Genomic DNA, 11,906 nt, shown 5'->3' on the forward strand with positions numbered 1-11,906 from the left:
ACGCCCGGCGCCCAGGCTGGCTTGTGGAGATCAACTTCAGCAATTAACGGCACCGACTTGGGACGCTTAGTGTTGCTGTCATTAGAGATGAAAAAGCTGCTTTACCAGCTGCAGGCTGTAACACTAATTACAACTTATACACGTCCCGTGATAGCACATAACAAAAGTATCTTTCTACACTTCATCGCTGTCAAAAGACTGGAAAAAGGGGGGAAAAAACCAAACAAAAAAAAAAAGAGGCCAAGTCCTATCAGACAGCTGCAGTAACAAACCCCAGCCGGTGTGGTGTTATTTTCCCTGTCCCACCCAGCTGGCAGTACCTGAGGGGTGATGCGTGGCTCCCCTGGCTTTGCCCAGAGTCCAAGGACCAGTGGTTTCCCTGGGCTCCAGGTGGAGATTAACCGGGGCAGACGGATACACAGCAGCCAGTACCATCTCTTTCACCAAGTGGTAAATCAAGGGTTCAATTTCCCTAAAAGATGCTGCCCCTGGATTGGAGAAGTTTAAAATTTGTGAATAATTTTTAACTTGCCAAGCAGCTGCAACTCCCACAAGATGGTGCTTAATTCTTCTTGGAAAACAGGGTCTACCCCATGCTCAAATGAAACGGAGACTAATATCATGCGGGGCATTTTGTCTTGAGGAGAATGCACCATTTTTCACCTCTATGTCAATGCCACATTCATTGCATGCTGATGAATGTTTACCCTGTGAGGATTTTGAACAGAATGAACTGGATAGGGCCCAGCAAAACAAACCCACAGCATACAGTGCATTCAAAAATATTTAATAACTCTTTAAATGGGAAGGCAAGCAACCTACCACAGCCAGGTAAATACATTGAGAAAGTTTTTATTAGAAGGTATATTTCTGCCAAAATAAATAGTTACATTTTCTTCAGCAAAACATTAGAAAAAAGACTCAGGAGGAAAAAAAAGCATCAACAATTTAATACTGAACTTTTAAAGTGACTGTGAACACTACTTTGTGACATTGCCATGTAAATACATGACTTCCATATGCTATTGCTGCTCTAGTTGCTGCTCTGACATCCATAATTTCCACCAGATCTCCATGTGTGTTGTGTGCTTAAGGGTCTATCTCAAACTCAGTGACAGCAGCAGAGTCCCAAGATACATTTAGCTCAAAGAGCTGCTTTAGGTGTTGTTTTCAAAAGCAAGATAAAAACCCGAAAGAAAAAGGTTTATTATTTCAGAGTTACATTTCTTGGTCTTCTGTGTGGACTAGAGGTTTCCCCTCCCTGTGCAGGAAGGCTGATGGGGATCCACACAAGTGAGACTGACACGGATAGAGACTGTCCTAGTGGAGCTGCCTGCAGATTGGAAACAGAGCGATGTCCCATGGGTAGGGAAGTGGAAGGAGGGAGAGGAGAGGGCAACAAGTACTGCTGCATTCAGAAAGGCAGACACTGCAGGGCCATGGAGGGCAGGCAGGCCAGAGCCCACTGTAAAGGCACAAGGTGTGTTTGGCACGAACTGGCTGATGTGGCAGCCAGGTGAGGTGGTCCATTCTCTCATTGATTTCAGGGGAAGAGAGGAAACAAAGCTTGGGGGAAAAAAAAACCTCCAACCTGTTGGCAAGGCCTTCTGACTTTGGCAATGCTCAGCCCTGCCACCCACCACATCTAGCACGTGTTTAGCAGAAACAGACCCCTAAGGGAAACACACACAGAATTTCAGCTATTTTTCCCACAACCACTTTGGCGAAAGTGAGAGCTCTTCTCTTGGAGGAAGGAGTGAAATACTAGTTTATTTTTTTTTAAATGGGCAAAACCACTTGGGAATATATAAGTAGTACTAGGGACACCCCGGTGCTGGCAGACAGCAGATCTTCTTTTATTCTCTGGTCTGAGTGTTGCAGATACACAGCCCTCCAAGAAGTCATGAGAAAACAGTTCCTAGGTCCTATAGACAGTGGTCAGAAGAGAAGCATTTTCTCCTACCCCTTGAAAAATCAGCTTGCAACAATATTAACAGTAGGGCAGGCAGCAAACCAAATCATCATAGCACATGCATTGTGGCTTAAAAAGTATGCCATAGATACGGACTGTTGTACACAACATAAAACAACTCTACAGTGTTGTACAGGTTAGGGGCTGGTTAGATGCAGAAGAACTTCACCTTAGCCGTGTTAGAAGCACCTAGTACCTGTGTCACAGGAAGGAGAAAAAAAGTGGATTCCTGAATGCACAGACCCTTATGTGAAACAGTGGAAACTGCAAGGGTTGGAACTCTTGCAGAGTTCAAGTGAATGCTGTAAGGACAATTGGACAAGGACTGCAAGATGAACTTTTGGTCCAGGAACCTGACCTCTCAGCCACCACATACTGGAGAGCAGACAGGCCCTGCCAACTACCCACTGGGCTGCCCAGCCACATGTGTTACTGAAGAAGGGACTGACTGCTACAGACAATTACCTTGTTCCTATGAACTTAACAAGTGTAGGTTAATAGCAGCTGCTGCCCAGAAGACTATGCATGCTGTGAGGTACATGGTAGAACAAAGGCTTGAAGAATTCCAGTTAGCACTATCACAATAAAACCCTCCAGGTCCAACCTAGAGCCTTTCCCAGGTTACCAGGGATTTCAGAGAAGTGGAGTCTGATCTAGACAAGGCAGCACTGCATAACAAAAAGTATTCTTCAAAAGCAGCCACAGTCCTTTTTCTGCACCAGTGGGCTAAAAGATCTTCCCTATTGTCTTCATCCTTCACAATCTGTAATGAATAAGCAGCAAGGATTTCAAGCAAATGCATGAAACTTCTCTTAAGGAAGAGGAGGGTAGCTTAGGATATTTTTAAGAGATCTGCAGTTCCTTTATCAGAGCTTAAATCTATAAAGCCAATAAGCTATCATACAACAGACATTACATCATCTGGGGAATAAACACAGGCAAAGAAAGCATTAATACGGAGTGGTGCTTTCCCAGTATCCGTTCACACCCTGTAAATTAGCATAGGGAAAACAGGAGTTTCCTCCCTGAAGAGTTAGACCTTTACATTTAAAGCCAGGCTTTGGTTTGTGGTTACAGTTTGAAGTATACAAAAGCTTCACTGAGAGGTTAGTAAAATAAACGACAGATGAGGTGAAACACAGAATGGAACTCAGGCCTTTTACCAGGCACAGTGGTTAGTCTGTTGAAATGCATGGACCAGAACCAGCAAGTCTTCTGGATCAGAGCACTGGAACTCAGCAGCACCAGCCCAATCGGTTCTGATGCAAGAGGAGAACAGAGGAGATTCAGGGGATAAGACTGCCAAGCTCCAATTTCTTAGCACACTCTGTTGCCAAGAGAATTTTGTTTCATAGTTTAGTGGTTTACATAATCACTCAGTGGTTTTACCAGTCCAGGAAGAAGGGATAAAAAAAACAGTTGCATCATTTTCTCCACCCGTATATTAACACAAACAAGGCAGAGTCAAAAGGGCAGCAGCTTCTAAGCAAAAGATTTCCTTCATCCAGCTTTGCTCCTCACCAATGTTTTGCTTCTGGATGAAATGCCCTTATTTCTTGCCACTAAATAGCTGTATGTTCTTGACAATTACTCTGTGTGCATTCTGTCTGTGGCAGAAGAGATACATTGTCCCCTCTGTCTGTGGGACAAGAAATACAGATTTGGCAAACTAAGCAGCTGTGCATGTGCCATTCCCCCAAAAAAGGTAGCCCAAAGCAGTGGAATAAAAGAAATCCCACAGCAAACCACAAAATAAACACCTTCTCTCAATTCCAATTTTCAATGAAATTCATTGTGCTCCCACTGACTGACAGCAGCTTGCTGCTGGTTCACTTCGATTAGAGTTACATCAATTTATCAGTAAGCTTTTTCCACAGGCTTTAGACAAGCACAAGATTGACTTGTTTTATAATCCAATATACCAATTCCGGTTTCAGAATCCTCCAGTTTCTCTTCCCATAGTGACTTCCCTGTTCCCTAATAGTGTTAACTATGTGAACCTTAAGACTAAATCTGTCTGCATAAATGCAGGCCTGCTTCATAAGCTATGCAGGCCTTTGTGCTTTTAAATAGGTACGTTACATCCAGGAAGCGCAGTGGGGTGACACTCTAAGTCACAAGTCCGTATTTGCACTGGCATCTCCTAGACAGTTGGTTAGCACCACAGCTGCCCAGTCTATTGCCTCATAGCTTGCAATGGCCACTGCAGAAAAGACCTGATGCTTATCACAGTCTCCACCACAAACACTCAAACCCACGCCCAGTGCACAATTGTGTTGGTAGGAAACAGCACCCACCACCTCACCCACACTGCTTGTGCTCAAGCAGATTCGCTACTTTCTCCAGCTATTAGTAGAACTTCTGGGGTTATTTTTCCTTTCTAAATCAAAGGTGCAAAAGAGAGTCTATTATAAATCACTGTAGGCTATGTAATCAGCTTCAGATACCCTGTCCTGCTCCCCAGCAAAGAGAGCATATGTTGCTTTGGCCAGTTGCATACTGTTTGTGCTAAGAGAGGTAGACGACGCCTCATGCAGCTAGGCACACTGCAGAAAAAGATACCAGGAGCTGGTTTTGTGTCATAGTGAGAGGACTTAAGCTTAAGTACATGCAATCCCCACAGGAAGCCATGTCTCACCCTGCAAAGAACAGAGTTCATGCTTCTGCACAGTAAGTCACAACCAGACCACCACCAAGAAGGCAGTACCTTACAAGGCAGAGTCCTGCCCTGCTACAGGCCCACTAGCTCTGATCTTTTAAGGGACAAGGCAAATGTAGACAGTTCCAAGCGGGTTGCATGTGCACCAACACTCCTAACTTCACTTCCACTTCTCATCCTCCCTCTATTGCTAGCTACAGAGCTGTACCTGTGAGCTACAATGTGAGACAAGGCAAGCTGTGAGGCTGGTATAGCTACAAGCCTACATCCTTCTCACTCCAAAGCCTCAATGTCCAAACTCTTCGAGCGAAAGATAGAGCCAAGCCCCAGTTTTGCAGGAGATCCTTTCTATATCACCCACTTGGAATTTCCTTCAGTTGTGTGGTCCCTTAAGGGACAAAGCCTGACCCCTGATCAGAGGCAGCCACTTCCCCAGCACTTGCTGTGACACTCCACCACAAACCTCTCAAAAATAACATGCACTGCACAATCTCACCTTCCTACAAGCACTTCACATTGCTTCAGCTGCTAAGTTGATCCTGAGACAAGTCAGGCTGAGCTTTTCCAGGGCAACCCCACAGTAATTCCATTCAAAGCAACAGGAATGGGGCCTCAAATTCAACATGTTTCCCTGGAAAAAAACATCTGTCCAAATTACCTCTTTAAAATAAGCTCAATGACTTACACTCAGAGTTCAAGCTGCAGAAGTTCCATGAGGACAAAAATCAAAAAGGGAGAGACCAGAACAACATGAACCAGGGTAAATATATAACTTTTCTACATTTCTGCAGTCCCAGTGCAGTCTGCAGCAGGTCCAGCTCTGGCTTCCAGTGGGAATGCAGTTAAGGGACAGAACTGAGGCAAAGAAGAGATTTGGAAGAGAAAAGCTCAAGAGGAGATTTGGAAACAATAAGAAAAATTGGTTTGGCAAGAGGCTACTGAAAGTTGAAACTTTCAGTAGCACAAAGAGCTAAGGGATGTCAGATGATTTAAAAAAGACCAAGACTCATGCTCTTAAAAAACAAAGAAAGCTAAAAGCTGTATGAACTTGAGCGCGTCATCTACGTCCTGATTACTTGGCGGTAAAAAGCCAACGGCAATTCAAAGTGCATTATTTGGGAGAGCCCAGCTGGGTCAGCATCAGCCTGGTCATGGGCAATGTCCAGGCCTCAACACAAGTCTAGAGCAAGGTATCAGCCCACGTGTGCCTTTGAACACTGAGATCCCTTGCCTAGTCCAGTGGGCAACGAATGGCTACAGTCAATTCCACCAGTCTCCATCCCAGGGAAATCCCCTTTGCAGCATATTCGTGAGCACAGGGCAGCCCCGCTGCTGAGGGATGAGACTGGTCCCACCCTGTTTGCTCCCCTTCCCACCCACCCTCATCCTCTCACAGCAGCAGGCTCAGAAGAGTGGCAGGCACTCTTTTGCACAGTCTAGAGGTGGAAGCTTCATCTGAAACCCTTCCCGAGGGAAGAGGGAGGCCTGCATGTCCACATTGATGCAGAGTAAGCCCATCATGAGCTGGCGCTGGTAGTCCTCCCATTTCATCATGACATCAGACAGGGAACGGTTGCTTCTCATCCACATAGGCAGTGCTTCACCACAAGCCGGTGCAGAAGAAATTGGCAGGCTCTGGGGCCCTCCAAGCTCAAGGTGATAGTAAAGCCTGAAAGGCAAACAAACACATTCAAAGAATCAGTACATGGGAAGACTTGAGCAGGTCACCAGACCAGAGCTTCAGAACCAGAGAGCAATTTTGTTCTACCACTGACTGCATGATCTTAGTCAGGTGTGCCCGTTTTCACCCTCACATCTCTTGATTATTCAGCCCATGAGCTCTTGTGGGTAAGAATCACCCCCTTGTACTAGGATCGGAATCACAGCTGGGACCCTCTGCCTAGTACTGTACTACACAGTTTCTTATCCTCATCCGAGCAACACAGTCTTGCCTCAACCTCAAGCCATGGCCTACTGCAGGGAGTTCAGTTCAGAAACAGGCGTACACACAGACCCAAAGCACTCTGTCTCATTTACAAACCTTCTGGTGCTTTCTGGCCACCCTAGTGCCTCCCCTACCCTAAATCAGGCCTAGATCTTGAGGCAGAAAAGGTCATTTGAATGCAAGTACACTTTCAAAGGAACTTTTAGGGGACCCTGGGACAGCAAATGCCACAAAGACAAGCACCTCGGTCTTCTACAGGGAGCAGGGAATAAACTAGCATACTGTTTTAATTAGACCTACATCTTCTGCCCTATTGCTACAGTAACAGCTTCATTACAGAGTCTGCCCTGTAATGGGAAGAAGGAACGAGACCATGTACTGAGTCTATCCCAACATGGGATTAATGAAGCCAAGAGACCATGGACCAGATTTGCATTTTAGGTTGGGCAGTAAATCCTTCTTGTCAATTTGTGCTTTACTTGCTCTGTGCCAATGGAGTAGAGTCTGCACAAGGTAAAGGTGGAAGGGGATTTTTCCCTTCCGCCCTTCTGGAGGGCTCCTCCAAAATAGTGCTGCGGAGGAAAGCAGCCATACCTGGCTGAAAGATGGCTGCCCAGTTTCTTCTTGGCTTTCTTCACAAGATAGTTGCAGATTTCAGTTATCTGCTCCCTCATCCATCTAATATCCTCAGGGATATCTGGGAGCCATTCCAGCAACCTGGGAAGAGAGAAAAGACAACCATTAGTGGGGCCACACAAAGGATAGGATGGAAATAATGCCACTTTTGCCTCCTATCAATGGCTACTCATTATTTTTAGTGACAAATGCATTTAAGAGCCATTTACACTACCATTCACAGAATTAAGAGGAAGAAGCTGTAAAGGATAAGGACAACCCAGGAATTTATTCTTTACATTTTGTGTTTGCACTTTCCATATTTTTCATCCATTTTCAGATTTGAAAAGTGTTTTTCCCCAAGTCTTTCTATCACAAATGATCTCCTTCCAGAAACTTTCCACAGGGTACTTTGTACTAAGGACAAGTCTGACAGACCTGTCTTCCCTGAGTAAGTATAGAGCTGGAAATGGCTGGGAGTACTCTACCCCTTGCTCCAGAGGGGAACCACCTCTTGTGAGGTTCCTATTTTCATCCCTGTACTCCCAGTTCAGAAGTCTCTCTCCAGGCTCCAAAACTTAACACCATTTTCTAGGGCAAGTTCTAGCACACAGCCATCTCCCTTCAAGCTGGAATTATTGGCTGTAGCTAAGTGACACAAGAAAGTAGGAATTTCTTTCATATGTCTGGTTAAGTGACAGGAACACTTTCCTCTTAGAGAGGATTCTACTCTGTCCATTCATGCTCCACCAGCTATGTCAAACACTTGGTTGCACTGGGAAGAAAAACAGAGGGAACTAGTCAAAGGCCTACCTGACAGTGAAGGAAACTGCAGACTCCAGAGGCAGCATATAGGGAACCATCATTGCCGTGGCTACACGTATAGGCAGCATGTTGGTGATACCAGTCAAGAAACTTCTTCTTTCAGCACAAGCCTCCAGAAGAGCTGAAGACACAAGAGAACACGGCTGAATCCCCGCAATGGGACTAACCCTTTCCTTGCAATACTCCAGAGGTTACCCAGCCTGACATATCCCTTCTCCACATTTCACTTCTTAAGGAAGTCTTGCTCAGGGTAGTAATTCTATAAGCACAGCTGAGACCATCAGCTTTTAGCTTTATCAGACTCCCAAAAGAGCAAGTATCAAGATCCCCTCCTCTCCTTACCATGTAGAACACTGTCAAATGAGTCACCCTCTCCCAATTCAGCCTCCACAGTGTAAGCCACAACTTTATCTAAGAGTCCCCAACTCCGTCTAACCATCAGCAAGTGCCAGTTCGATCCCTGGGTATGGCTAAGCCCAGCCACAAGCAATACCCACCTCCCAATAATCCTCTGGACCAGGCAGCACAGGAGGATTGCCTGGGCTCTCTCCCTTTGGATCATACCTTGGTTCAGTCTGGGAGGCAAGTGTTCAAAGATGTGCTCTTCAACAACAGCAAGGGCAGTGTTGTCCTCTAGTTGGTCCTCAGCTTCTGTTTCTTCCTCTTTTTTCTCTTCTGGGGGAGCTTCTATGGCAAGGAGAGGACGGGCAGGACTTGGACGATGAAGGAGACCTGAGAAAAGAAGTCATACCATAAGGATGATACAGACTAGCTGCCCTGCCTCACCCGGCCTTTAGAGTGTTAGCTCTCACTTCACTCAAACCTCCTTCAGACAGACAGACATCATACCCAGCCCCTTTAGGTTATGTCTATTGTAATGCTTACCACAATGAGTTAGAAACCTTGCTGCTTTAAGATCATCTTCTTTCTCCCCACCAGAAATTCTAACTTTTCCTGTTTAAGTACTGCAGTGTGCTGTTTGGCAGTGTTTCGTTGTAATCTGCTAGTCACCAGTCTTGCAGGTAAGATTTCCCTCCTGCATCTTAATCCACAAACACAGCTGCATGACTGCTCTTAGCCCAGTAAGGTCCACATCCCAGAGCAACAAATGTGCTTTGTCTGCTATAAATTGACACTAGGTGGCGTCAAACACACTCAACCTGCTACAACAGTTGGAGGCCAGAAAGTCCAGTGGTTGCAGGTAGGAGTGAAAGTCGTGTCAAACCGCCAGGTGCTGGGGGCTGCTGAGGGCATGCCTGCACTCTGCACTGCTGTGGCACATTAGACATACCCTAGCTGTGTATAAAAAGGAGCAGGGTGCCTGCAGGAGGTCCAAACGGCACTAGTGTTGATGTAGCACTTAAGCACATGCTAAGCAGCTTCAACACTCAGTGGTGCCAAAGCCACCGCTCTGGCATCAGAGTTGGTTAGAGTCCTTATGCATTGCACTGGAAAGGTGTCCACACCACCTCTGCTTCCTGAAGTGCTAAAATAGACTTAAGGGAAATTCCATATTCCAATATCTGACACACAGCTCAATTCTGTTCCTTGAACCTTTCATATGCACCATTGGCTATTCTCAAAGTCAAGCCACTAAGCCTGGCACAGAAGAGGCAAGTCAGTGGACCCTACGAACATCCAGTGCCTTACCATTCTTTTTCAGGAAGTGCAGTGCATCCCGATAGCCCTGCTTGCACATATCCCGCAGCACCTGTGGGTAGAGGAAGGCAAGAACAAGGCATTTGGAGATTGTCTGGCTGAGCCCAGCCCAATGCTGGCTTTAGAGGAATTCTGACTCCTGAGCTACCCCAAGGAGAAGTCTCATCCTTGTCAGCTCTTCCCAGGTTTTGAGTAGAAATGGGAGGTATAACACAAATACATTGGATATAGGAATCACAGGATAAATCAGATTGTAAGGGACACCTGGAATCCTAAGTACAGGCTTAGAGTTGCAGCCACCTCATTTCACCATCTAGAGCTGCTGTTACTGTGGGCAGCCTTCAGCAAGTCACTCTGATAAGCATACTGCCCAGAATACTTCCCAGCAGATGACAGGAAGGGCCACTGCATTTGCAGATAAAGCCAGCTAAGACTAGAGAGGGGGCAAGGAAAAACTTGTCCAAGTAATTCAGCACATGAATACATGCTTATTATGCCCAAATGCCAGGGCTCTCTGATGCTGCATTTGCTCAGAGGCATGCAAAGCTGTTTGCAGTGCCACCTGCTCTACTGGCACTTTTTAGGACAGTCACCGGCTTCAGGCTGGCAGTTCCATCCTGACCTTAAAAAACCTCAAGAGCATATTGGTTCCAATGGCTGATACATCCTTGTTTACAAGTCAGCCTGACTTCATAGCAAATGCCACTCTAGAGAGAACCACATGGGAATATTTTCCAAGCAACTCCTACCGCCTAGCAAAAGTAGCAAAAGAAAAATCAAGTGACCTATACAACTTTGTGCAGATGGTCAAGGTTTGCCAAGTCACTGGATTGATAATGTCAAGGTTAAAAAACAGACAAGCAAGAGATACAAAACTAACAGTGTCTGGAATCTTCTTCTGCTAATGTGCACAGTATAGCCAGTGCCTATCTACTATACCCAAGTTCTGCTGCTTGTGATGAAACTCACCTGTGGCTCTGGAGGAAACAGGGCCTTTGAGAGGCGGTACAGGTTGCGAAGGTTAAACTGGATGCTTGTATTGGTGACTCTCAGCTCATGCATGTTTGTGGAGCTGTCCCGTGGACAGATATCACTCTCTCCTGAGAATGGAGACACCGTGATTGTGTTCTTCAGCTCATATCGTGGCAAGTTGTCAGAAATCCCTCCATCAACGTATCTCTGAAATCAAGACAAATAAAAACACTCTTTATTCTCGTAGCTGATCCAAGCAACTTTTTTACTCTTTGTCCCTGTTAATATTTGTGCTAACAACTTGGGAAGAGAATTAAATACATCCACCAGCACTGGAGTCAAAAATCAATGACAGCACAGCTGTATTGTCTATAATATACTTTTGCTATGTGCCTTTCTTCCTATGGTCAAGTGTGTTGGTCACAAGTGTTCAATGAGAAAGGCATATTCACTTGTGTGACTGCTGACATACATCTCCTATGGGGTTTGACTGCTGTCCAATTAAATAATATGACACACCAACCACCACCTGCAGTGCAAATTAGCACCATCTAAGCTGTCACACTGTGACATTGTGCCATTTTTCACTTGTGTTTAAAACAAACAAGCTCAGATACAGGTCCCCATGGGTGGACTAAGAGTAAAACCAGCTGATTTGTTGCTAACAGGTTTATCAAGCAGCAATCCCAACACATGCATACACATTTGGAATCTACTTGCTGGGGTGTGATAATAGTGTACAAGGGACACTAACAGGCACTCTCTTAGCAGAGAGTGTTCTGCACATATGTACCATAAATACATTTGCATTACCCTTGCAGGAAGGGCAACCCTTGAGTAGCATGTACTCAATTCAAAGTATTCTTTGAAGAACTGTAATTGCACAAGGAGCTGAGCAAGACAATCCCTATCACAAGCCTTTGGCAGAGCAAGCAACATGAACAAGATAAAAGAAGGGTACATTGGTCAAGCCAAAAGAGCAGGAAGTTTGAGACTTTTGCAGAGTGAACTCAAGCTCTCATGAACCTCAGTTATAGAACAGTCATGCTGATTTTGTATCAGGGTTGATTCTGCCATTTGCTACTTGGAACGCCTCCCTTTGGATGGGTTCAAACGCAAATCATCATGAGGAGCTACACAGCCCCATAAGCAGCAGCTGTAACATCTTTCATCTCTGCTGCATGAGGAGCTGGGCTGGCAGAAGCTGAACCCATGCAGAGCATAAAAATGCTGATCGGAAGTGGAGGCACTCCATTCTC

At 45.5% G+C, this 11,906-nt stretch overlaps 1 protein-coding gene across 1 annotated transcript in view; it reads right to left on the minus strand.

Moving 5' to 3' along the window:
• Positions 1 to 5,554: 5,554 nt before the first annotated feature.
• Positions 5,555 to 11,906, minus strand: part of LOC104626945 (patatin-like phospholipase domain-containing protein 2) — a 24,832-nt gene continuing 18,480 nt past the window's right edge. Inside the window, exons 4-9 of the mRNA XM_010294996.1 lie at positions 10,645 to 10,854; positions 9,667 to 9,727; positions 8,581 to 8,748; positions 8,005 to 8,137; positions 7,171 to 7,293; positions 5,555 to 6,300 (exon numbers count right to left, since the gene is read on the minus strand). Of these exons, the coding sequence (XP_010293298.1) occupies positions 6,036 to 6,300; positions 7,171 to 7,293; positions 8,005 to 8,137; positions 8,581 to 8,748; positions 9,667 to 9,727; positions 10,645 to 10,854 (960 nt within the window). The 3' untranslated portion in view covers positions 5,555 to 6,035. The remainder of the gene's footprint in view (positions 6,301 to 7,170; positions 7,294 to 8,004; positions 8,138 to 8,580; positions 8,749 to 9,666; positions 9,728 to 10,644; positions 10,855 to 11,906) is intronic.

The sequence above is a fragment of the Phaethon lepturus genome, unplaced genomic scaffold, assembly GCF_000687285.1.
Source record: "Phaethon lepturus isolate BGI_N335 unplaced genomic scaffold, ASM68728v1 scaffold40239, whole genome shotgun sequence".
Lineage (NCBI taxonomy): Eukaryota > Metazoa > Chordata > Aves > Phaethontiformes > Phaethontidae > Phaethon > Phaethon lepturus.